Genomic DNA, 27,498 nt, shown 5'->3' on the forward strand with positions numbered 1-27,498 from the left:
TAAAATATTTTCAGAACTCAATACTTGGAAAAGAATCCATGTAAAAAAAAAAAGTATTGTTTCTCCTCCATTTTGTGTGAACATTGTGCTAACTTTGACTCATTCGACTTCCCTGGGTGTGAAGATTGAAAATTCAGTGCATGTCTTTTCTGCGCAGGTTTCAGAGTCCATCCAGTTCCTCACACTCGCAAGAGATCCACAGACGAGTTCAGAAGATTTTACACGCACACGCCATTCCCCGCAAGCTCTCATTTGTAAGTGTCACATAAGATCACTCGATAAGCTTAAAGGAGAACTGAAGTCATTTTTGAACTTGCTTTATTTCTTATTCAATTACGTTTTCGGTTTTATTAACCTTATATCATGACTCGTATTGGCATATTATATTACGCTTCTCAGCCTTTTCGGTCTTTAGCCATGTTGAATGTAGTTCGTATGGTCCACGGCAGGCGTCGCTTATCCGCGCGATCTTCACGAGACTTGTGCGAGACTTCAAACGTGAAGTGTCAGTGCCGCCATTTTGAAAACTGTTTACACAGCGGCGAGATTGCCATATCATTCCAATTTAGACTGATTTTGAGATTTGACAGCTTCATCAGTGATGGAGTGTCAGTCCTGCGTGCCGTGGCACGTGCACCTGAAGGCGTGCTGAGGGGATTCCAGCATGCGTGCTGTGAACAAGGCATACCTGAGCTCAATTAAGGAACTACGTGTTTGCCTATTTAAGGACTGTGCTGATGTATTTGCATCGCGAAGTATTACAATGCGCATGTACACAGTACAGAGCCTTTCTGCCCGTTGTCTTGATTTCCTGTTTCTCGATCCTTGTGCCCGTTTCTTGTTCTTGTCCTCGCTTAGCCTTTGATGTACTGTTTGCGCCTCGACTGACCCTTTTGCCTGTATTCTCGTTTGTGATCTAGCCTGTCGTTTTGGATTGTTTGCCTGTGTATATATTGTCTCACTGTATATATATTTGCAGTTTATTAAACTGTATACTTCTGCACATACATCCACCTCCCTCGCGTACGTGACATGGAGATTATTCCATACGCCTTCGAACCAACGTGGAGTAGAGAAGAGTTGGAAAGACGACAGGATAAGGACGAGTCCGTCACGCTGGTATTTACATCATTACTGTCGCACAATTAAAACGTGCCAGATCAGGTGGCTGGTGGGTTTTCAAAATAATAAATACATGCATGTATTTTTGTGATAAATACATATTATACTGAGCGTATTTCCCACATAATCCTCACTAAGGTTTCGGACAGCACTACAAAATGGCATCCCCATTATATAGTGCTCTATACAGTGAGTACGGAGTGATTTCGGACGCAGAGAAAACTTCCGGCTTGATTACGTCAGCATTCGAAAGAGGGCGCGCACGTCTTTTGACAACGTTGGCAGATGTTGGTCACTTTGATTTCCGCTGTACATTTTACTTCCGTCCTACGAAGTCTCGCACAGGTCTCAGCGAATCTCATTTACGGCCATCGCTTTGACATATAGACTGATACATTACAGAGCATATTTCAAACACTCATAACTTGCTCTAGCAGTGACAAAATAGCTATCAGAAATGCATTCCTACATTTTATAAAATGAGAAATAGAATTTTGATGATAAATTTGCCTTCAGTTCCCCTTTAACTGTTGTGTTTACCATGGCAATTTGCATAAAACGTAAGCTTTCTTTTTCATGAGTTATTAATAAAATTGCTGAAATAATTTTCATTTACTGAAGAATATGACCACCTTATTTCCAGCTGGAATAGAGAATGTGCCTTGTTATAGAAGGTTTTTTGTTGTTTTTTGTCACAATGAAATAATTAATACTAATTAAATAAACCAGTGAATTTTAAATTTCTCACAAATTAATGTAATAATTGTCATTGATGTATTCATGCTCTGCTTTGCCGCTGGCCAAATAAGAATTTTCTGCCAAGGATCACTGTTCTTGCCCCAAACAGTGATGTCATCACGGGGTAGCCTTACAGAAACAAAATGATACGATATGAGAATGTTAATGTTACTGCTACTGCATCCGAGGAAACCGATGCGCCACCTGTCACGGTGGTGGTGGAAAATCAGCGAAATCCGTGTAAAGTGCAAAAAATTAAACTTGGTGCCTGGAATGTACGCACCACAAATGACAGCTTCACCTCCAACAGACCAGAAAGGATAACGGCTATTATTTCTAAAGAACTGTGCAAAGCTCACGTTGATATTTGTGCCCTCAGTGAAACGAGAAGGGAAGGATCAGGAAACATCATTGAACGAGACTACACCATATACTGGAGTGGAGGGTCGAAAAAGGAAGCTGGAGTAGGTTTTGCCATCTCAAACCGACTCCCATCCCCATATCGGACAGGCTCATGGTACTTTGAATTAAACTTCAGTCGGGGAATTACTTGAAACTCATTAGTACTTACGGACCAACTATGCAGCGATCGCAAGAGGAAAAAGAACACTTCTATGAAAGCCTAACTCAAGCTATAAGCATCAACAGGGATGACCGTACAATCATTCTTGGCGATTTTAATGCGCGAGTTGGTGCTGACTGGAAGCTCTGGCCAGAGGCACTAGGAAAACACGGGATTGGTCGAATGAACTCAAACGGTCTCATGCTCCTTGACTTTTGCACGCAAAATAAATTCGCTGTCATGGGAACAATGTTCCAATTACGAAACCATCTGAAAATGACTTGGCAACATTTGAGATCCAAGCACTGGCATCAGCTTGACCATGTCCTTACCAATAAATCTGCCAAACAAAGTATAACAGTAACCAAAGTTGACCTTAAAGCTGACTGTTTTACGGATCACAAATTACTTGTTTGCAAATGTTCCTTTCAGTTCAAGCGGAAAAAGAAATGTGTTAAACCACCTCTTAAACCGACAATCAGTATCGATGATGAGAAAGTGGACATTTTGAACCGCTTCCTTGATGACAAGCTTGCTGATTGTTCGTATGAATGGACAGATTTTAAGAAAATCCTTCAAGAAGCAGTTTTGAACACCTTTGGCAGGAAAAAGAAATGGAATGCAGACTGGTTTTACGAGAACGACAATGAGATACAGTTGCTCCTCGCGGATAAAACCCTTACTCGAAATGAACTTCAAAGATGCATAAGGGTGATAAAGAACGACTGGTTTATAAAGAAAGCCAATGATGCTGAAAGATTTCATTGTGAACATAATTACCGTGAATTCTACTCAACCATGCGCAAAATTTACAGGCCATCATCAAAAAATTCACACCCGATACAAGATAAGGATGGGAAATTACTCACTGTACAAGACGACATAAAGGACAGATGGGTTGAGCATTTTTTCAGATTTATTAAATATGTCAACAATTACTGACGAAACCGTACCGGACGAAGTAAGTCAACTACCCATCAACGGATCCCTCGACCAACCAATTACAGAAAAAGAAATTGACACTGCCTTGAAAAACACTAAACTTGGGAAAAGCCCAGGCCCTGATGGCATTATTCCTGAAACTATTGTCTACGGCGGTCAAACTCTCAAAACATTCTTCGTGACATTATTCACAATATTCTGGGCAACTGAACAACTCCCAGCTGATTTAGTCAATCCAAACATCTCAATTCTTTTTAAAAAAGGCGATCGCAGTGTTTGTGGCAATTATCGGGGAATTTCACTTTTAAGTACAGTTGGAAAGGTCATCGCAGACATTGTACTTCAAAGACTGAAAAGAATTGTTAACGTAGTTTATCCTGAGTCACAACACGGTTATCGGACTGGTCGTGGTACTATCGATGGAATATTCACAGTGAGATAACTCATGGAAAAGTCAAGGGAACAACATCACCATCTGTACATAGCCTTTATAGACTTCACCAAAGCCTTTGACACCTTCAACCGCACCCTTCTCTTTAAAATTCTTGCTAAAATTGGCTGTCCTCCGAAATTGCTGAAACTCATTGAACTGCTGTATACGAATGTAAAAGCTCAGCTTATTATAGATGGCGAACTTTCGAAACCTTTTGACTACAACAGTGGCGTTAAACAGGGACGTAAACTTGCCCCTACACTTTATGGAATATACGCGGCTATATTGTTATGGGCGGCACGGTGGTGTAGTGGTTAGCACTGTCGCCTCACAGCAAGAAGGTCCGGGTTCGAGCCCCGTGGCCGGCGAGGGCCTTTCTGTGTGGAGTTTGCATGTTCTCCCCGTGTCCGCGTGGGTTTCCTCCGGGTGCTCCGGTTTCCCCCACAGTCCAAAGACATGCAGGTTAGGTTAACTGGTGACTCTAAATTGACCGTAGGTGTGAATGTGAGTGTGAATGGTTGTCTGTGTCTGTGTGTCAGCCCTGTGATGACCTGGCGACTTGTCCAGGGTGTACCCCGCCTTTCGCCCGTAGTCAGCTGGGATAGGCTCCAGCTTGCCTGCGACCCTGTAGAACAGGATAAAGCGGCTAGAGATAATGAGATGAGATATATTGTTATGGGTAGCCTTTAAAGATCTCAAACGCGACCACTCAATCTTGATCCGTTTCTGTACAGACGGTAACCTGTTTGATTTAAGGAGACTCAAAGCAAAATCTAAGGTATTTTACAAATTCCTCAGGGAAGCCCAATATGCCGATGACATCGCACTGTTTAGTGATACTGCCTTTGGTCTGCAAAACCTATTGAACGCGTATAACAACACTGCGAAGCGTTTTGGTTTAAAAATCAACGCAAAGAAGACTGAAATCATGTGCCTCGGCCCAGATACAGACTTTTTCATTGATGATGAAAAACTGGTCAACGTCAATCACTTCAAATACCTGGGCAGATCTCATCTCATTATCTGTAGCCGCTTTATCCTGTTCTACAGGGTCGCAGGCAAGCTGGAGCCTATCCCAGCTACTACGGGCGAGAGGCGGGGTACACCCTGGACAAGTCGCCAGGTCATCACAGGGCTGACACATAGACACAGACAACCATTCACACTCACATTCACACCTACGCTCAATTTAGAGTCACCAGTTAACCTAACCTGCATGTCTTTGGACTGTGGGGGAAACCGGAGCACCCGGAGGAAACCCATGCGGACACGGGGAGAACATGCAAACTCCGCACAGAAAGACCCTCGCCGGCCCCGGGGCTCGAACCTGGACCTTCTTGCTGTGAGGCGACGGCGCTAACCACTACACCACCGTGCCGCCCTACCTGGGCAGTTATGTTTCGAAAGACTGCACTCTGAAACAGGAGCTGATCACACGTATACAGAACACATCAAGTGCTTATGGGCGACTGAAACAACGAGTTTTCGACAACCACAATCTAACCATAAGAACAAAAGTAAATGTTTACGTTCAGTGTCTATTACCGATCCTTCTATATGGAAGTGAATCTTGGTCGTTGTCCGCCCATGAAATAAAACAGCTACGCACTATCCAACAACGACGCCTCAGATCAATCATGAATATCAAGTGGGATGACTTCGTTAGCAACGAAGTAGTTTTGAAAAGAGCCGGAGCAGAGGATATCGAAGTCCTCCTTGCCAAAAATCGTCTACGTTGGCTTGGACATGTTGCTCGGATGGAGGACACTCGAATGGTCAAAATGCTAATATTCGGTGAATTAGCAGAAGGTGCAAGAATGGTCGGGCGTCCAAGATTACGTTTTAAAGATAATTGCAAAAGTTTATTAAAAGTTGGTGGTTTGCTCAATACATGGTCTGACTTTGTTGCTGATCGTGTTAAGTGGCGACAGAGCATCAAAACGACATGCAACAAATTGAACGAACATCGTATAAACAAATACGAAAAACGAAAAGAAAAAAGGAGAATATTTAATCAATTTATTTTATACATTTAGCATTCTCTAATTGTTTAGCTGTTTCTGTATTTTGCTTGCTTGCGAGACTAGGCTAATATATATGTTCATGTATTTATATCCAGAATCTCCTGTATGGCTTGAGAAGTTTTGTTAAAATACCTCCCATATTCCAGTCATTGTAACACATTGGTGGCAGAATCAAAGCAAAAATGTGCTAATTGTTCCGAAACGCCTCCAAATCCTTCTTTATTTTAAGGAACTGTGTGTGTTTTTTCAATTGACTCTGCAGCTGGAATATTGTCTTTTATAGGCTCATCTTTTCAGATACTAAAAGTTGGAGTGAGCCACTGCAGTTGCCAAGCTGAGTAAGGAAATATATCATGCACTATAAATTAAAAAGAGGAAGTGGAGAGGATTTGTTTTTTAAAAAGACCTACTTTATCAGACATGCATGATTAGACATGCATGACTGTGAAATGTGAAACAATTTCTTCATTTTTATTCATTCATTTTCTACACCGCTTATCTATTGTGGATGCAGTACTAACCACTGCATCACCATACCAGCCCTTTTTTTTAAATTGAATTTCTTTATTTCATGTAATTACTGTCCTTTTGCAAATTGTAATCCTGTTTACCATTGAAAAACTAAAAAAAGTAACACAACTACTAGTTACTCTTAGCGTTTTACATTTTTCGCTGTTCTGTTGGTCACCATTCCTTACCCATCATCACAAGGCATTTCAGAGTAGAACAGGTCTCCCCGGCTCATTCAGCAATCAAGGGTCAAACTCGCCCTGCATATTCTGAGAATCTTAACAAATATATGTCATCGTATTAAATAACCTGTAGGATTGCTTGAAACCATTCGTAGTATTATGATAAATGGCTACACACGACTATCCATCCATTCATTATCTCTAGCCACTTATCCTGTTCCACAGGGTCACAGGCAAGCTGGAGCCTATCCCAGCTGACTATGGGCGAAAGGCGGGGTACACCCTGGACAAGTCGCCAGGTCATCACAGGGCTGACACATAGACACAGACAACCATTCACACTCACATTCACACCTACGGTCAATTTAGAGCCATCAATTAGCCTAACCTGCATGTCCTTGGGGGAAACCGGAGGAAACCCACACAGATACGGGGAGAACATGCAAACTCCACATAGTAAGGCCCCCGTTGGTCACTGGGCTCAAACTCAGGACCTTCTTGCTGTGAGGTGACGGTGCTAACCACTACGCATGACTAATGATGTGAATTATTTATTATTTTATTATATTGTGTGTGTGTGGTTTTTTTTTTTTTTTTGCAGGAGGAGCAGAGTGAAGGAGAATCTGGTCGGAATGAACCTGGTCCCTCCTGCCATGATTCAATACATTACAGCCATCGACAAGCAGACAGGTACACACAGCCATCATTAAAAACCATCACAAAAAAGTGTTTTACTGGGAAATACACCACTTGTATTTTTCAATATCTTTGCGTGTGAGGAAATTAATGAATTGTTTACGTCTCTATATAATAAAAAGAACATCATATGCTGGCTTGAAGATATGAAGTTCATCTTCTCGTGTTGAAAAAGTACATCATGGATCTGAATGATGGGCGGCACGGTGGTGTAGTGGTTAGCGCTGTCGCCTCACAGCAAGAAGGTCCGGGTTCGAGCCCCGTGGCCGGCGAGGGCCTTTCTGTGCGGAGTTTGCATGTTCTCCCCGTGTCCGCGTGGGTTTCCTCCGGGTGCTCCGGTTTCCCCCACAGTCCAAAGACATGCAGGTTAGGTTAACTGGTGACTCTAAATTGACCGTAGGTGTGAATGGTTGTCTGTGTCTATGTGTCAGCCCTGTGATGACCTGGCGACTTGTCCAGGGTGTACCCCGCCTTTCGCCTGTAGTCAGCTGGGATAGACTCCAGCTTGCCTGCGACCCTGTACAGGATAAGCGGCTATACAGACAATGGATGTAACACAATAGCCAAAGAACCTGGCACAGCCTGACAGAGAGAATTCTACTGAGTTCCTTGCTTTCTTTTTTTTCTGAATTATTATATGAATGAGAAAAAAATCCCATTGAAGGAGCTGTGGAAGGAAAGTTGAAGGGTGTGAATACTTTATATAAGCACTGTGAACTTTTGGTGAAGCTCAACACATTTATTCCTTATCTGATATTCACACTTATGGGTGAGATATTTATCACAGGCACATGCTAAAACTTCTCCAGTGGTGTTGTCACTGCATAATTTTGTCAAAGCATAACTTTCCAAAGTGAGAAGCCAGGCAGAGTTAAACAAACTGAGTTATATTTAATCGTACAGTTTCTGACAGAATGATACAGCTCTAAAAGGACCGAGAGAGAGATGCATTACCAACAGTTGGGGAAATCAGAACGAAGTTTCTTAGCTAAAGATGTAAAACTAAGATGACTTTTAATCATTAAAATAACTATGTAAATAAATTTGCGAGCTTCCCTTGCCTTCTCGCATGGGCTGATGTAACAAAAGAGGAGGAATGAGGAGAAAATGCTCATGTGGACTGATAAAGCAGTATTTTAAATGCACATTGAACGGTACATGTTTGTAAAAACGTGGTCATGCTTTAAAGGAACAGTCCACCCTACTTCCATAATGAAATATGTTGTTCTCTGAATTGAGACGAGCTGATCCGTACCTCTCCGAGCTTCGTGTGACCTCCCAGTCAGTCAGACACGCTGTTACTCCTGTTAGCAATGTAGCTAGGCTCAGTATGGCCAATGGTATTTTTTGGGGCTGTAGTTAGATGCGACCAAACTCTTCCGCGTTTTTCCTGTTTACAGAGGTTTATATGACCAGTGACATGAAACAAAGTTCAGTTACACAAGTTGAAACGTAGCGATTTTCTGCGCTATGGAAAGTCCGCACTATAATGACAGGCGTACTAACACCTTCTGCGCGCTTCGGCAGCGCATTGCCACGTTTCAATTTGTGTAACTGAACTTTGTTTCATGTCACCGGTCATATAAACCTATGTAAACAGGAAAAACGTGGAAGAGTTTGGTCGCATCTAACTACAGCCCCAAAAAATACCATTGGCCATGCTGAGCCTAGCTACATTGCTACAGGAGTAACAGCGCGTCTGACTGACTGGGAGGTAGCACAAAGCTCGGAGAGGTACGGATCAGCTCGTCTCAATTCAGAGAAGAACATATTTCATTATGGAAGTACGGTGGACTGTTCCTTTAAAGGAAACCAGTATATACATGTGCCATAGGAATGATCATGGAAATCTGTGCATTATCACCTTGTCTAAGGTTATATCATCATTGCAGTAAAATATAATGACTGTGTTAAATGCAGAATGTAACTTGTGTGTTTCCATGTTGCAGGGTTATTCCTGGAGAGCCATCTGTTCATTTAGATGACGGAACATTCTGGACAGACAAAGCTGCCAAATACACCGGGAAGTCCCACAGAGCAGTGTTTGAGGACAGCCTTGGCAAAATCTACAAGAACCTATACAGAAAAGCATCAAGTCCCACACACACTGACTCACAAAGCACTTGGACATCGTCACCTATCCAAGATGGCTAGTTTTCCTTTAAGCCAGTTATTATTTATTTCATCACACTCCAAACCAACATTTCTCTGCTAATTTTCAGAAGCCATTAATATTACTGTTGTGTGCATTCTGGTTATATATGCTGATTACTTGAGAAAAAAAATAGAACAAGGCAAGTATGCTGTTATAGGAAGATACTCAACAACAGAATGCAAAATAAGTTACTGTTACCAAAGTGGATTTCTTTACCCTAACAGCATATCCTATTATACCACAGCTACTTGCAAATTTATTTATTTTTGTTAATTATACAATGACGCACTTCCCCTTCTTCTCTCTTGAACTAAAGGAAGCTTGGCGTAGTGATCAACACTGTCGCCTCACAGCAAGAAGGTTCTGGGATCTCCAGTGGCCTTTCTGTGTGGAGTTTGCATGTTCTCCCTGTGTCTGTGTGGGTTTCCTTCACGGTTCAAAGACATGCAGGTTAGGCTAAGGTGCCCTTGAGCGAGGCACCTCCCCGCCTGCTCCCCGGGCACTGTTAGCATGGCTGCTTCAGATGGGTTAAATGCAGAGAGGAATTTCACATGATGGACCACGGTTGTTGTTCTTATGTCACAAGAGTTACACAAGGACTAGTTTCTCAGTGCCAATACAGCTTTACAAAAGTTACACTTTACCTCTAATGTGGACTCCTTTCAAACCTTGAGATTCTAAATTTGATATTAACGATTACACATGCCAGTGCACTGTGGTATTACAATTTCCCTTCACTGGAATTAAGAGGCCCAAACTGTGTATAAATCTACAATCCATGTAACACCTGGAACTACTGCAAGAATAATGCATATCATGTCACGTCACAGTCCCATAGCGGCATTACTGATGACATTTAAACGTGGCAGAGCCCCTCCCTCTCCAAGCCTGATCAATGGGCAATTTAGAGTAGCGAGTTAGCCTAACTGCACGTCTTTGGACGAAACCCACGCGGAGGACATGCAAACTCCAACAATAATGCACACCTTCCACAGTGCTGCAAGTATAATCATGAACATTCAGGTCATCTTCCTCTGTGATAATGATGCGAGTGCTGTTTCCAAACAGAAGGAAAAAAAAAATAGCTACACGGCTGGCTGGTTTACATGATTTATTAGTGATCGGTTTGACAGATCTTAAATGAGCACTGTCGTGTTGTGGGATCCTCCAAACCGGTGGCACAACTCAGGCTTCTTCACTCAAGAAAACAAAAACAGACATCAAGCTACTAACGTGTTTAACCTTATTCTACAGTTTTGCTTTACAGTTTTCTTTACACTTTTGTATTGCATATGTTTTAGTAAAAAGATTTAAAATGATAAAACACCCTCAATTAAAATTCATTATATTAAAAAACTGTTACACAAAGACTGTGCCCAACTTTACATAAACTGCATCAATCTCCCTGGTATTTACATAAAACACCACATGTATGAAATGTAAAAAATGACTGTAGCTTACATCATTTCTTTTTATGAAATTTATGCTTCTTTTTATTCATCTTTCCAGCTGCTGCTGCTGCTTTTTCTGCCACGATCTCTCTATACTTCCTCTTGTTAAAACTGAAAAGGTGAAACAAAGAAAGGTGGTGTTTATACCAAAATATGTAAAAACAAACTTAGGCTTTAAAAAAAAAAAAAAAATCCCATGTATTAAGGGCTCTAAATTAAATGCATGTGTTTACCAGAGCCCCCAAGAAAAAACTAAATTTTATTCAGCACTCCATATCTAACAGGGATGTGATTTTTCCGCTTTTTTCACCTCAAAATTTGAAAAAAAATTTTCCGATTTTTTGCTCAAAAATCCGCATTCGTATCCCATTTGTTCCGACTTTCAGTAATTCCGTCATTGAGATGAAACGAGGTACGTGATTGGCCCATCGCTCTGTAACAACCAATGAACGCGCTTGTTAGATAGCTGTACGTAAGCTTGCTTCAAACAAAGAGTTGAAAGATGGCAGCCTCCGTGATCGAGCGTAAAGATGCAAATCGAGTTAAAGAAAATCGACAGAATAGTGAAAAACAAGTTCCGCTGGGAATGGTTGGAGAAAGAGGTTGCTACAGATGTTGGACATAAGACTGTGAGACATTTGTTCAGCGATTTCGTTCTTTGGGGAGAGGGCAGCGGTCTCTGGCTGTCAAGTTTGGGGCAGTTGGGACCTCCCCTGCCCGAGCTACGAGCGTGCAAAGTCGGGCTGGAGCCCGGGATAGAAACGAAGCCTAAGCGGAGCGCCGCAGCTCGCCTCGGGGCAAATTACGTCCTGAGGCGCGGGGCTAGCGCGCCCTGCCCACGCTGGTTCTTTGGGGGGAGGGCAGAGGACTCTGGCTGTCAAGTTTGGGGATGCTGGGACCTCCCATGCCCGAGCTACGAGCGTCCAAAGTTGGGCTGGAGCCCGGGATAGAAACGAAACCCAAGTGAGTGAACACAGTAGTTCTGAATATCCTTAAGTGAGTGAACACTGTGGAGTTATGATTATCCTTTGGTGAGTGAACACTGTAGAGTTATGTATATGAAGTTGACATTGCTAGAGTAGAAACTGCAGAAAAAAAGTGACTGATCTGCTGGAACTGGACATGGATGCTAGCATCTTTTTTTCTTTGAGAGTTCCTGAAGACTTGTGGATGAATTCTTATGTTGCATCATGTTTGTTTGAAAAGGCACATTTAGGTATGTTCAACTTCTACAGTAATTGAAAGTATAAATTTTGTTTTTCCTTATACAAATTTTCTATTTATTCTAATGCAGATGATTTTATTTAGAATGACATTTTTAGGTTTCATGTTTTGGCTTTTTGTCAGTTAAGAATCATTGAATTTACTATAGGGGCTCAGAGTTGCATGTTGACCATTAAAGTGGCTTGAATTTGTTAATCATGACAAGTTTTTTCTTGTGTTTGCTTGCCATTTTAGTACAATTTTTAAGTCAGAAAACCCCAGGAGCTTCGGGGGGCCTGCGGCCCCCAGACCCCCGGCTAAAATTTTCAGATAATTTCACCAGCCCCAAATCACATCCCTGATCTAATTTACCTTCTGAACTCTGCATCAGCAAGTAATTCTTCCACAATAGTCCTCTTCCTCTCTTTCTTCGGAATTCGGGAATGGTAGAAGTCTATGGGGTTATCAACCACTGTTCCGATCTGCAGAAGAGCACATTTGAAATACATTTGTGTCAAAATTCCCTCAACCAAGTACACAAAATACAAGGCTTTGTACGCCATTACAAAAGAAAAAAAAAATGCACTTTTCCCCATACGTTTATTTATTACTTTGGGAAATTTATTAGCTTCACAGATCAAGAAATCAAAAGTGCTGGATTAGTCCTCACTTCAAAGTATTTGGGAAGTCCTTGTCTGTCGTTCTTCTTGTAAAAGCGCTTTGGGTCTATGGCTGAACGCATCTGTAAGGCCTTGAGGTCATTCTTCAGTTCCTCCGTTAATTCAGGAGCGCTCATGTTGAACCAGCCATCTCCTGTGGTCTTGGCTCTTTCCTCCTGTGCATTACATTAAAAAAAAAAACCTTCACCTTAATCCTTGCTCCGTGTTCCTGCATAAAAATACCACAGCACTGACTGAGGAACACGTTTACTTACCCTGCGCTTTAATTTCGTAGCATGCCTGGATTCCTTGTATGGTGGCACAGTGTCTTTCTTTTCAAAGTCTGCAACAATCACACTCTTCTTCAGCAACTGCAAAACGAGCAAAGAGATTCAGATGAAATGAAGCATTTGAAAATCTACCATTTGATTTGAGTGCTTTGAACTTAACACTCACGCTAAAATTCTAGTCACGATTTGTGAGTACGTAGAAAGGCAATTTTTGTAAATACCTGTAACTTTAATTACTTCTTTTAAACTATCCAAAAAGGCATATTACTAGAAAGGTGCATTTCAATGATAAAGGACTTTTTATTATCAGTAAAGAATGCAACTTGCCACTGATTTTAAAAACAATTTGTTGACAGAAAACACGGGTTCATAGAAATCCACAAAAATGACACTGTTGCCTGTTTAGGTTCACAAGAGTTGAACTTACATAATGTTTACAGAATAAACAAGTTTGAAGCATGAATCAAGCTATATCTATCTGCACATTATAAGATGTAACCGACTGTTGCCTCACAGCAAGAAGGTCCGGGTTCGAGCCCAGCGGCCGACGGGGGCCTTTCTGTGTGGAGTTTGCATGTTCTCCCCATGTCTGCGTGGGTTTCCTCCGGGTGCTCCGGTTTCCCCCACAGTTCAAAGACATGCAGTTAGGTTAACGTGGGGCGGCCTTGGGCTGAAGTGCCCTTGATCGAGGTACCTGACCTCTGACTGCTCCCCGGGCGCTGTAGTGTTCACTGCTTCAGATGGGTTAAATGCAGAGGATGAATCTCACTGTGCTTGAAGTGTGCATGTGACAAATAAAGGTTGTTTTTTCTTCTTCTCAAAATACCCTATGTTGTCTCATTTTGAGCACCAGATGTCACTAGCGTGTTGAAAAAGTCACCATATATTCCCTAGCCACTTATATTCTTAGAAAATGAGGTCCCATCTAGCAATGTAATGGTTCTGTGGTTTGTCACTCTGGGGAACCCTCCAGCCATCCATCCATTATCCGTAACCGCTTATCCTGTGCAGGGTCAGGGGCAAACTGGAGCCTATCCCAGCTGACTATGGGTGAGAGGTGGGGTACACCCTGGACAAGTCACTAGGTTATCACAGGGCTGACACAAACAACCATTCACACCTACGGTCAATGTAGAGCCACCAATTAGCCTAACCTGCATGTCTTTGGACTGTGGGGGAAACCGGAGCACCCGGAGGAAACCCATGGAGACACTGGGAGAACATGCAAACTCCACACAGAAAGGCCCCTGTCAGTTGCTGGGCTCAAACCCAGAACCACTACACCACTGTGCCACCCTCTGGGGAACCCGACAACAGGGGTCTCACTTCTTATAAACCATCCAAGCAGAACTTCTGTAGAAATCTAAAAATCATAAAAAGAACCCTTCAGGAACTGTTCTAGACAACAGTACACCCAGATTTTTGATGCTGAAATTTCTATTCGCCAGGAGTGGTTGCTAACTGTTTGCATGAGCAGGGATTAAAAAACACTCATAAGCTAATGTATGTTGATGGAGAGATGCTTTCCTGCTGTAAAGTATTAATGGATTTATACTCGAGCCTAAAACCTTTTACAATGTAGATGTTTAGTTATATACAGTTAGGTCCATAAATATTTGGACAGAGACAACATTTTTCTAATTTTGGTTCTGTACATTACCACACTGAATTGTGAACAAAACAATTCAGATGCAGTTGAAGTTCAGACTTTCAGCTTTAATTCAGTGGGTTGAACAAAATGATTGCATAAAAATGTGAGGAACTAAAGCATTTTTTAAACACAATCCCTTCATTTCAGGGGCTCAAAAGTAATTGGACAAATTAAATAATTGTAAATAAAATGTTCATTTCTAATACTTGGTTGAAAACCCTTTGTTGGCAATGACTGCCTGAAGTCTTGAACTCATGGACATCACCAGACGCTGTGTTTCCTCCTTTTTAATGCTCTGCCAGGCCTTTACTGCAGCGGTTTTCAGTTGCTGTTTGTTTGTGGGCCTTTCTGTCTGAAGTTTAGTCTTTAACAAGTGAAATGCATGCTCAATTGGGTTGAGATCAGGTGACTGACTTGGCCATTCAATAATATTCCACTTCTTTGCTTTTATAAACTCCTGGGTTGCTTTGGCTTAATGCTTTGGGTCATTGTCCATCTGTATTATGAAACGCCGACCAATCAGTTTGGCTGCATTTGAGCACACAGTATGTCTCTGAATACCTCAGAATTCATCCGGCTGCTTCTGTCCTGTGTCACATCAATAAACACTAGTGACCCCATGCCACTGGTAGCCGTGCATGCCCAAGCCATCACACTGCCTCCGCTGTGTTTTACAGATGATGTGGTATGACCAGCTGCATCACTGTGTGGTATGGCACCTGCACTGTGTCGTGAGAGCAGCTGAGAGGATCATTGGTGTCTCTCTCCCTTCTCTAATGGAAATCTATAACTCCCGCCTTACCCGCAAAGCCATCAGGATTGCAGGTGACCCCACCCACCCATCTCACAGCCTCTTCAGCCTGCTGCTGTCGGGGAGGAGACTGCGGAGTCTCCGGGCCAAAACCAGCAGGCTCAAGAACAGTTTCTTTCACCAGGCGGTCAGGAGGCTCAACTCCCTCCCTGTTCTGCCCCTCCCTTCAGCATCTGACATCATGCCACCCTCACAGTCCCCCCCCCAACACACACACACACACATATATATACACTCTCAACATTCATTCGCACACTGAACTCAGGGACTGCACATTTCACTTTACCTCGCTCATTTGCACTATCTCACCTTAACAACTATTAGTTTGTTTATACTGCTTATTTCATGTTTACCTGCTATACCTCAAGTGCCCTTGACTGTTATTTTATGTCCTTTTGCTCCAATTTATATGCATGTGTATGTATATATACACACACCTGTGAGTGTTTAGTCTGTCTAGTTCTTATCTAGAGTGTTTATATTGTTTATTTCAGTTATTCTATTTATTGCATTGCCTATTTGCACCGTGGGTCAGAGAGGACTGAAATTTCATCTGTGCTGGATGTCGAGCATGTATAGCATATTTGACAATAAAGTTGACTTGATGCTTTGGATCATGAGTTGTACCACGCCTTTGCCATACTTTTTTCTTTCCATCATTCTGGTAGAGGTTGATCTTGGTTTCATCTATCCAAAGAATGTTCTTCCAGAACTGTGCTGGCTTTTTTAGATGTTTTTTAGCAAAGTCCAATCTAGCCTTTTTATTCTTGAGGCTTATGAGTGGCTTGCACCGTGCAGTGAACCCTCTGTATTTACTTTCATACAGTCTTCTCTTTATGGTAGATTTGGATATTGATACGCCTACCTCCTGGAGAGTGTTGTTCACTTGGTTGGCTGTTGTGAAGGGGTTTCTCGTCACCATGGAAATTATTCTGCGATCATCCACCACTGTTGTCTTCTGTGAGTGTCCAGGTCTTTTTGCATTGATGAGTTCACCAGTGCTTTCTTTCTTTCTTTCTTTCTTTCTCAGGATGTACCAAACTGTAGATTTTGCCACTCCTAATATTGTAGCAATTTCTCGGATGGGTTTTTTCTGTTTTCGCAGCTTAAGGATGGCTTGTTTCACCTGCATGGAGAGCTCCTTTGACCGCATGTTTTCTTCACAGCAAAATCTTCCAAATGCAAGCACCACACCTCAAATCAACTCCAGGCCTTTAATCTGCTTAATTGAGAATGACATAACGAAGGAATTGCCCACACCTGCCCATGAAATAGCCTTCGAGTCCAATTACTTTTGGTCCCTTTAAAAACAGGGTGGCACATGTTAAGGAGCTGAAACTCCTAAACCCTTCATCCAATTTTAATGTGGATACCCTCAAATGAAAGCTGAAAGTCTGGACTTTATGTCCGTGCCCATTATATAACTATAACTTGAATATGTTTCAGTAAACAGGTAAAAAAACAAAATTTGTGTCAGTGTCCAAATATATATGGACCTGACTGTACCCGTTGGGAATGGCACTGTGAATGTGTAATTAACATCATGTATTAAGGTAGGACCAGGTAGGGTTGGGTAACTCCCCCCTTCCCAAATCAATAAATGAAATCACCATTTGAAAACTGCATTGTGTTTACTCGAGCTATCTTTGTCTAATATTAAATTAGTTTGATGACAATGAAACATTTACACGTGACAAATATACAGAAACAGAACAAATCAGGAAGGGGCAAATACTTTTTCACAGCACTGTACTGAAGTAAGAAAATCCGTTCATGTTCAATACCTCATCCTGATTCTTCTGATCTTTGAGCTTTTTCAGGTTGTCAGAAACAGATTTGGACTTGCTGCCATCGAAGTTGATATATAATCCGCCAAGAGCTTTTACCTTCAACCCCGGGTCAATAGAACTGGACAATTCATTCCTTAAAGAAAGAAGACGAAGAGATTAAATACATCGCAAGTTTAAAAAAAAAAAAAAAAATCTAACAAATGATTTAAGGACACAAAGTTAAATTCATACAATGCCGGCTTCCTGACACTGAAGAGTACTTTTGAGTCTTCATCCTCCTCATCATCTCCTTCCTCATCAATAAAGTCCTCTTCGTCCTCGACAGCGTTGGAGTCCTTGACATTGTAATCATCTTCATTCCGTGTAGTATCAACGTAGTACTTCTCACTGGGCTGACATCCAGGATGCGTGTCAATAACAAACAGCCCGTTACCCGTGAGTGAGCCTGGTGCACCGGAGGGCCCTGGCTGATCCTCAGAACAGCACATTTCATCCTCACTCTCCAAGTCCTCAGCCTTGTCATCACCTCCATCCACTGAGAGTCCATCATCATCACCACTCTCTTCATCCTCACTACTGTCTAGCAAGCTGACACATCCCTTCACAGGCTTGGTCTTCTCAATACTTGTCTTACACGCTTCTGCGCTTGATGAAGGTCCTTCCTCGTTAGTCATGCCTTCCATCACACCTTCCTCAGAAGGTCCCCGGTCAATTCTAATGGCACCTTTGTCAGCTGCCATGTCCGTCATCTCCTTGGTTGCTTTAACTTTTTCCTCAGGTTCACAGGGTACTTTTAAATTCTCGTCACGTTTGGCTGGATCACAGCATTGCTGGACTTCAGTATCAGGTTCTTCTGTGAGGTTTGACTCATCCTCTTCAGTTACTGTGACACTCTTTAGGGGCATCACTGAACTGGAACTTGATTCCTCTTCCATGGCTTGGACTTCCCGCACAGAATCGGCCTCATCTGCAATCTCCCGACATTCCTCAACATCGTGAATATCCTTCTCAGTCTCAGAAGAGATGTCTTGTCTGTGCTCAGGTTTAACCACTTCAACCTCATCCTCAGTAAGAGTTCGATCCCCATTATTGTCCTCAGCAATGGAACATTCTTGATCTGCGGCAATAACTGTCTTATTATTTGCATCCTCCTCCAACTCCTTTCCACCTTCTATGTCAAACTTTGTTGTTCTTACAGACAGGGAAGGAATATCCTCTGTAGTTTCAGCCTGGTCTTTCTCAGTTTCATTCTCTTCACTGTCCTTTTTGACACTTTTGGAGATCGGTGAAGGAATACTGGGCACATCTAAGGCAAGCCTGGCACTTTTTGACCTAGAAACTCGAACGGCACGGTTGCTGCTAGCTGAGCCAGTTCGGCTACTACAAGGAGTTCCCCTGTCCTGTGTAGAACAAGGACTATCCAGAGAAGTGTATGCAGTCGATATTGATTCTGAATCAGAATCAGCTACCCGACTACGAGTGGTTCTTCTCAGATTCAAGCTAGGGCCAGAGTGGCACCCTTCAGAGTCATCAGCCTGGTCTTCCTCATTGGACTTTGCTTTGCCACTGCGTCCCCTTGTTCTGTTGGGCTCAAAAACAGCAGAAGCCTCTGTAGTTTTGTGCTGCTCCCAGTGGATGGGAATTGGCTCAGTAACCTTCGCTCTGTTGCGTGTGGACCTACGAACAGTGGATCCCTGAGGTCCAGACGAGCACAAACCGGCCCCTGAGTGAGCTGCATCTTCAGGAATAATAGCAGGCTTCCTGCGGCTCCTCGTGACTCTTGTTGAGAGAGATGCCACAGAGCTACAAGACTCGGCCTCAGAGTGCTCCTCTTCCTGTGAAGTAGTGGACTCTAAAACAATAGGTTTCTTCTGACCTCTTGTGGATCTGCGTGGCGTCTTAACAAACGATGAACTCGATTCAGCTTTAGATGCCGCCTGATCAGCCACAGCTTTAGGTTTTCCTCGGACTGATGTTCTCCTTCTGCTTTGAGAGGTCAGCTGGGTATCCGACGCCACAGAACAACAAGATTCAGATTCAGACACGTCGGCTTCATGTGTGGATTCTGGCTGTTTGTCTGTGGGATGACATTTAGAACCTCTGGTTTCCCTTTTTGTTGAACTTGCTGGTTTAGCTAGAGCCATGTTCTGCTCTTCTGCTTCATCCTGCTGGGAGTCACTGGTCTGTTCAGACTGGGACTGCGTTGTCACTATCACTGTTCTACGTCTTGTTCTTCTGATGGCAGACATCTGTTAAAGGGATCATAACCAAACAATTTCATATTATCAATGTATTATTGTCACAATGACTAGTAACACTTAAAATAACCTAATGGGAACATGCTTGATCAAATCTCATTAAAAACAATATCACATGATACACACTTCCACAAGCTGATCCGAAGAGCTTCACAGAACCTTTCTATGAACCTCATGCAATTACATATGGCGTCCCATGTACCAGTAACTAGGGGTGGGCAAAATTATCGATACGGCAATATATCGCGATACTTTGTCTTCCGATTCAATATCGATACTCAAAATTTGAATATCGATATTTTTTCAAATAATAAATCATGTTTCAGACGGGTTGTAAATCCAGTACGACTTCCGCACCTCCGCTCCGCAAGGTGTCGCTGTGCCGCTACCTCACTGCAAGGCACTCTTCGTCTTCTCTTTTTTTCCCGGTGGTTGCAGTGAGGAAAAAAAAAAAAACAAGCAAGCATGGCTGTTAATGTAAACCTAGAGATGCCGCTGAACTTTAAGGCAGATGTTTGGAGGCACTTTGGATTCCAAAGGAAAGGAGAAAAAAAAACAGTGAGCTGGACAAAGAGTACGCACTTTGCAAAACCTGTTTCGCTCCAATTAGATATTCAGGTAACACAACAAACTTGCGAACTTACTTAGCACGACACCACCCCGACATATTAGCTCAGCCAGAGCCACCGAAACCCGACCCGAAGCAAACTACACTGGACAGCGCCAAAGTCCTCCCATCTACTTCAGTGATGTGTGACTTACTGTAACTGAACTTAATTTTGTCATTTAAGGCCAAAGGCAAGAAGCTGCACTTTATTTTGCATTTTCAATTTTAGTGTGTGTGAGACACTGCATTTTATTTTGAGTATTTACTCAAAGTTCAGAAGAAACGTGATTCACTGAGGTTTCAGTTCAGTTTCAGTGTGTGGACACTGACCCACACTGCACTGTGTTTCATAATTGTGCTCAGGGAGACTAAGATGCACACTGCACTTTTCAATGTGTTCCAGACAGTGTGTTGTTCCTGCAAATATGTTGTAACTTGCGCTTGTATAGTTACAATAAAATGGCATGGATAATTAGAATTACATTGTTTTGACTCAGTTTGTCCCATGAATTATCACTATCATCTGATGTACATACAACTCGGATTTTAAGATGCATAATGCGTTTACATTTTTCAGTGAACTATGTAGAATATCGCAATATATCGCAGTATCGTATCGTGACTCAAGTATCGTGATGCGTATCGTATCGTGAGGTCCTTGGCAATACCCACCCCTACCAGTAACAAAACTATGTAAGCACAAAGTAAGATACAAAACCAGCATAGATCTGCATGAATTGTGCTCTCTGCTACTGATGATCATCCTCATCTGCTACTTCTAACATTAATAAAGATCACAAGAATAGCTGGGCTCGAATAAATCAGCCTTTCTGATTTTGATTTCATAAGTTGAAGCCCAGCAGTCTGAACATAACCCTGGCATCAGATGCACTTTCACTGACTGTACCCCACGTTCCCACCCCTGCTCCTGGAGTATACACTTTCCTACATTTTCTGTGCTCCAACACACCTAACCAGTACTTTTTGAGAGTTGAACTGGGTGTGTTAGAGTAGGATAAACACAATGTGCAGGACACTTATGCACAATGCATCACCTCTGTTGTGTCCATATAGAGACAGATATTATTTGGCTGATGGACCATTCTCAGCACAGCACTGACGTGGCCGTGTTGTTTTTTGAAACATAATAGAGTTCATTTTTTTCTATTCACATTGTGTTGTAGCCCTTCATCAGTGCCAGTTTCTGATCACAGCACTACTGTTAGCCGATTTATTTAGATCTCAACTCAACAGTGACATTGAGTTTTAAACCCAAGCCAAACTGCATTGTACCAAGTCTGTTTAGCTCAAACTGATCCACCACCAGAATAAGTGCAGCGGTTATACTGTAGTCCTTTTGGACGAGTGGATGGGATATAGTGGTGCTTGAAAGTTTGTTAACCCTTTAGAATTTTCTATATTTCTGCATAAATGTGACCTAAAACATCATCAGATTTTCACACAAGTCCTAAAAGTAGATAAAGAGAACCCAGTTAAACAAATGAGACAAAATTATTATACTTGGTCATTTATTTATTGAGGAAAATGATCCAATATTACATATCAGAGTGGCAAAAGTATGTGAACTTCTAGGATTAGCAGTTAATTTGAAGGTGAAATTAGAGTCAGGTGTTTTAAATCAATGGGATGACAATCAGGTGTGAGTGGGCACCCTGTTTTATTTAAAGAACAGGGATCTATCAAAGTCTGATCTTCACAACACATGTTTGTGGAAGTGTATCATGGCACGAACAAAGGAGATTTCTGAGGACCTCAGAAAAAGCGTTGTTGATGCTCATCAGGCTGGAAAAGGTTACAAAACCATCTCTAAAGAGTTTGGACTCCACCAATCCACAGTCAGACAGATTGTGTACAAATGGAGGAAATTCAAGACCATTGTTACCCTCCCCAGGAGTGGTCGACCAAGAAAGATCAATCCAAGAGCAAGGCGTGTAATAGTCGGCGAGGTCACAAAGGACCCCAGGGTAACTTCACTGCTGCTTGTCTGCAGTTTGCTAAAGATCACATGGACAATCCAGAAGGCTATTGGAAAAATGTTTTGTGGATGGAGGAGACCAAAATAGAACTTTTTGGTTTAAATGAGAAGCATTATGTTTGGAGAAAGGAAAACACTGCATTCCAGCATAAGAACCTTATCTCATCTGTGAAACATGGTGGTGGTGGTATCATGGTTTGGGCCTGTTTTGCTGCATTTGGTCCAGGATGGCTTGCCATCATTGATGGAACAATGAATTCTGAATTATACCAGCCAATTCTAAAGGAAAATGTCAGGACATCTGTCCATGAACTGGATCTCAAGACAAGGTGGGTCATGCAGCAAGACAACGACCCTAAGCACACAAGTCATTCTACCAAAGAATGGTTAAAGAAGAATAAAGTTAATGTTTTGGAATGGCCAAGTCAAAGTCCTGACCTTAATCCAATCGAAATGTTGTGGAAGGACCTGAAGCGAGCAGTTCATGTGAGGAAACCCACCAACATCCCAGAGTTGAAGCTGTTCTGTACAGAGGAATGGGCTAAAATTCCTCCAAGCCGGTGTGCAGGACTGATCAACAGTTACCGGAAACATTTAGTTGCAGTTATTGCTGCACAAGGGGGTCACACCAGGTACTGAAAGCAAAGGTTCACATACTTTTGCCACTCACAGATATGTAATATTGGATCATTTTCCTCAATAAATAAATGACCAAGTATAATACCTTTGTCTCATTTGTTTAACTGGGCTCTCTTTATGTACTTTTAGGACTTGTGTGGAAATCTAATGATGTTTTAGGTCATATTTATGCAGAAATATAGAAAATTCTAAAGGGTTCACAAACTTTCAAGCACCACTGTAGATGAAGGCTGATAAAATGGTGCATATCAAGAGGTGGAAACATCCACGTGAAGCTTGACTATTTACATGACCAAGAAAACTTTGATTCCAGCTGTCATGTCTGTTAACGAAAGCTGATTTATCGACGCACAGCTATCGTTACAATATATTTAAATGTTTATCAAACAAGTAACTAGCGATAAAATGTTTGTTAGCTAGCAAACAGAAGCGTGGCCATTTAATAACCGCAGCTCCAGTTCATTTTATCCGGCTGTGAGTCTGCAGAGTAACAATACTTAATGCACAATTCTAGTCCAAGTTATAAAAATGAAAAACACACCGGTGTTTCTGCGGCTTCATCGTTTGTGTTCTTCTCTGGAGAACTCACACGCGTTCCTCTCCTGGTGGCCACCATCTTGCCGCTAAACGTGCTTCCACACACTTCCGGATAGATCACGTGACCGCCAGACACTCAGACTGTACCAATCGATAAGCTGAAACATCCATTCCTGAAAGATACTTCAGATAATACCTTACATATTAAAAGTGAGTGGGAACTTGAACTTAATGCAATTATTGATGATGAGTCTTGGGAAAATATATGTTTAGCAAGTCATAAAGGGATTGGAAGTCAAATGTGGAAAGAATTTGACTGGAAAGTGAAATTGAGATTCTTCAGAACACCTCTGAAGGTGTCAAAGTTTACAAGCAATACCCCCAACACCTGTTGGAGGAACTGTGGCATGGTGGGGGATCATGCCCATATTTTCTGGGATTGCCCAGTGATACAAGCATACTGGAAAAACATTAAAGAAGAACTGGACATTGTCTTCAGAGTTGACATACCTCTTGACCCTTTAATTTTCTTACTGGAGAAGATACCTGAACATTTGCTTTCTAAGGACCAATGCTACATGTTACATATTTTGTTAATGACTGCTAAGAAAATGATTACTGTTAATTGGATGCAGCCATGTACACCTACAAAAGCTCAATGGATACAAAAGGTTGATCACGTACAATGGAAAATATGACAGCTATATTACAATTTAAAGTACCGCTATTCATAAGAAGATGGACCCCAGTTATTTTGGGACTGAAATTATGCTGAAACCTTATATGTAATGTACTTTTTTTTTGTATTGCGCATCTACTTTGACCCTGTATAACAAAGAGTAATTTCTCATCTCATCTCATTATCTCTAGCCGCTTTATCCTTCTACAGGGTCGCAGGCAAGCTGGAGCCTATCCCAGCTGACTATGGGCGAAAGGCGGGGTACACCCTGGACAAGTCGCCAGGTCATCACAGGGCGGACACATAGACACAGACAGCCATTCACACTCACATTCACACCTACGGTCAATTTAGAGTCACCAGTTAACCTAACCTGCATGTCTTTGGACTGTGGGGGAAACCGGAGCACCCGGAGGAAACCCACGCGGACACGGGGAGAACATGCAAACTCCACACAGAAAGGCCCTCGCCGGCCCCGGGGCTCGAACCCAGGACCTTCTTGCTGTGAGGCGACAGCGCTATCCACTACACCACCGTGCCGCCCAAAGAGTAATTTAATAACAATTAATGACAAGGTGACTTTTTTTTCTGTTTGTTTTGTTTTATTTTGTTTTTTGTCTTTTTGTAGTTTGATTTGTGTCTGTTTGTAGCCTCTTAAGGGAGGATTAGGTTTTGTATATTTGTATTGAGTGTATGTCTGTTTGTATTGCCTGTAGAGTTTGATATAGGCAATAAAGTTCAAAAAAAAAAAAAACATCCATTCCGTCCAGACTCTCAATAAACAATAAAGTATTCCCAAATTATTATTATTATTATTATTATTATTATGAACAACTTATATTCTCAGGCACAGAATATTATTTAAAGGAAAACCACCCTGAAACTACAATAGCAACAAGCTAGCCGCTTAGTGATAGGGATAAGTCAAATGTTGGGGATTAATATCCCGCTCAGTCGACTTGCGTCTGCATGTTGATGCAGTAGCTCTTTATGTGAAAGCGTCTCTGCTACAGTACTGTGTTGGACTAACGTTACTGCTCGACCGCCCCATTTTAGTTAACAGGCTACAGATAAAAAGCTTGCTCATCGCTCAGCAAGCCCCGCCCACTATCAACAGGGCAAATTACACGAAAGAGGGTTAACACTAGCTAGTTCATCGCTCAGCAAGCAAACCCCGCTATCAACAGAGCAATGAACATAGCGTCTCACTTACTCCTCTGGGTGGAGGCTTACCAAATGACGGTTGGAGTTCGAGGTTGTCCCCGTCGTCTCCTCGATAGTTCTTCTACATATGGAACACACAGCAGTGCGTTTTTTCCCACTGCACGAGAAGTCTGTATAAGCAAAGCGGACAATCCTAGAGTCGTTCTCTCCAGGCATTTTAGTAGCGCCATTAACGTTAGTTTGTTCCTGAACATGACGTATGAACAGGTGAGCGTGTATTCTCTTGCATGAAATTAGTATAAAATTAATGTAGATATAAATATCTTATGCCAAATTATTATGGCATGTTACCAAAAAAAAAATCTGAGTCCTCGTCTCCAATTTACGAGTCAAAGTTAATGCACGAGTCTGAGTCATCAGTGTTCAAGTCAAGTCACGAGTCCTTATAATTAGGGCACGAGTCAGACCCGAGTACTACAAGCCTGCCTTGAACTCCCCAGGCTGTTCTGGGTATGTTGCTCTGCTAAATGCCTGTAATGTAACATAATTTAGAGTAGCCAGTGAACCTAACCTGCATGTCTGTGGGGGAAACCGGAGCACCCGTACAGAACATGCAAACTCCACATAGAAAGGCCCTCGTCAGCTGCTGGGTTTGAACCCAGGACCTTCTTGCTGTGAGGCAACAGTGTTAACCACTACATCGCCCTCTCCAAAAAGCAAAGCAACAAAACAGTGTGCTGAGGTACAGCAGACACTTGGCTCTGCTAAGCTCATGGTGTGAGTAAGTGGTGGTAGTACAGGTGATCATAAAGTGACTCAAAATGTTATAGACTGACAGAGATAATTGTTTGGCATGCTTGCTAATTGTTTTGGCTAGTCTCAGTTAAATCCTCAAACCTTATCTTTGCTTGCACATGTGCTCTCTGTTTTTCATAAGGCTATCCTGATCAGTAATTTTCCATCACCTCTTGAAGCTGCTCTGTCACAATCAGACAACTCTGCTTCCTGATATTACATTTTCCAATCATATCGTTACACCATATTCTTCAATGTGGATATATAGCCTATTCATGTTTTATCCTTCAGTTAACTGAGAAACATCTCTGAACTGTCTGTGATTGTCACTCCTGGATCCATGAGGCAGAATCTTCTCGGCAGCAGAGTTCTAGATCACTCATATTTAATCAGTTCAACCTTCTTCAGTACAGACAAATCAAAATCTATCATCCAGTTAACACATAGTGGATGAGCTGATGAGTAATGATCCATGAGATGCCAAACATGATGGTGTTGAATACAACATTAGCATAAAAGTTGAAGTGTTTGAGTGTAAAGATGCATAGGTGAAAGAAATGGACAGAATACAGGACTAAAGTGCTGCTGCACTGTGGTCTCTTTAGGTACAGACAAAGGACTAAATCCCACAGGCATCATCACAACCAGCAAGGAGTCAAACGGTATGCTAATATCAATGGAAGAAGTTTAAACCGTGCCAAAGGTACAGTGGTATCCCATTTCCACACCTGAGGCCTTGGGACAAAGATCAAGGTCACAGAACTGAGAGAAATGAGGCCACTTGTCTGGAATCTGATGACAAAGGGAAAAGGACATAATACTTGCATGGTTAATAATATTAACTAAGTTCCTATCTTTCACCAATTTCTTGATGTAGGCCAGTGAAGCTCATTGATCTGACCTGTCAAGTTCACTCCAGGGCAAAACCAATGTTCCCAAATGAAAGCCCATATATGCCTTCCTATTCATGGTTAATAGTACAGTAATGGTTAATAGTAATAGTGCGAGAAGTCCAACCTCCTGCTCGACAAAAGAGATGTCTATTGACTTTAGAAAAGACAAACCAACCAACCCCACTGTCATCGGGGGGCAGACCATACAGTCTGTCACAGAGTATAAATATTTGGGGGTAGTCTTAGATAACAAGATAAGGTGGGAGCAGCACACTGAAGCCATCCAAAAAAAAGGGGCAGCAAAGGCTGCACTTTTTAAAAAAGCTGGTCTCCTTTGATGTAAATCCCAGCATAACCAGAATGTTTTACAGTGCTTTTGTGGAAAGTGTCTTGACGTTTGCCATCATCTGTTGGTTTGGAAATGCTACAGTTGCACAAAAAGGAAGGCTAAAGAAAATAATAACAACTGCTAGCAGGCTGATTGGCACAAATCTCAAAAGCTTGGAGATGATCTATAGGGAACGTTCACTGGGTAAAATAGACACGATTTTAGCAGATAAGAAACACCCTCTATTTTATACATTTGAATTATTGCCATCAGGCAACAGATTCCGTTACCCTGCTCTCTCCAAGAATAGGACCAAGCAATCATTCATTCCACAAGCCATTAGCCTTTTTAATAAACAAAATCCCAGATCTTAATTTTGATTT

The 27,498-nt window shown here is 42.1% G+C and overlaps 2 protein-coding genes across 4 annotated transcripts in view; one reads left to right on the forward strand and one right to left on the reverse strand.

Annotated features, from left to right (window-relative positions):
* spata6 (spermatogenesis associated 6) overlaps window positions 1–14,163 on the forward strand; it is a 55,089-nt gene extending 40,926 nt beyond the window's left edge. For both annotated transcript variants that reach the window (XM_060932122.1, XM_060932123.1), the window contains exons 10-12: window positions 158–254; window positions 7,115–7,203; window positions 9,159–14,163. In XM_060932122.1, coding sequence (XP_060788105.1) covers window positions 158–254; window positions 7,115–7,203; window positions 9,159–9,363 — 391 coding nt within the window. In that variant the 3' untranslated portion in view covers window positions 9,364–14,163. The remainder of the gene's footprint in view (window positions 1–157; window positions 255–7,114; window positions 7,204–9,158) is intronic.
* dnttip2 (deoxynucleotidyltransferase, terminal, interacting protein 2) lies at window positions 10,461–23,353 on the reverse strand. Of its 2 annotated transcripts, none has more exons than XM_060932119.1 (8): window positions 23,261–23,353; window positions 17,451–19,468; window positions 17,214–17,352; window positions 12,953–13,048; window positions 12,689–12,853; window positions 12,391–12,500; window positions 10,826–10,926; window positions 10,461–10,557 (listed from the first exon to the last, which is right to left on the reverse strand). In XM_060932119.1, exons 1-7 carry the CDS (start codon window positions 23,333–23,335, stop codon window positions 10,827–10,829), a joined length of 2,703 nt encoding a protein of 900 aa, XP_060788102.1. In that variant the 5' UTR covers window positions 23,336–23,353; the 3' UTR covers window positions 10,461–10,557; window position 10,826. The 2 variants fall into 2 exon arrangements, with proteins under 2 accessions (XP_060788102.1, XP_060788104.1); XM_060932121.1 differs by having other exon boundaries at window positions 10,461–10,562.
* Window positions 23,354–27,498: the final 4,145 nt, after the last annotated feature.

Source organism: Neoarius graeffei, chromosome 10 (assembly GCF_027579695.1).
Source record: "Neoarius graeffei isolate fNeoGra1 chromosome 10, fNeoGra1.pri, whole genome shotgun sequence".
Taxonomy (NCBI): domain Eukaryota; kingdom Metazoa; phylum Chordata; class Actinopteri; order Siluriformes; family Ariidae; genus Neoarius; species Neoarius graeffei.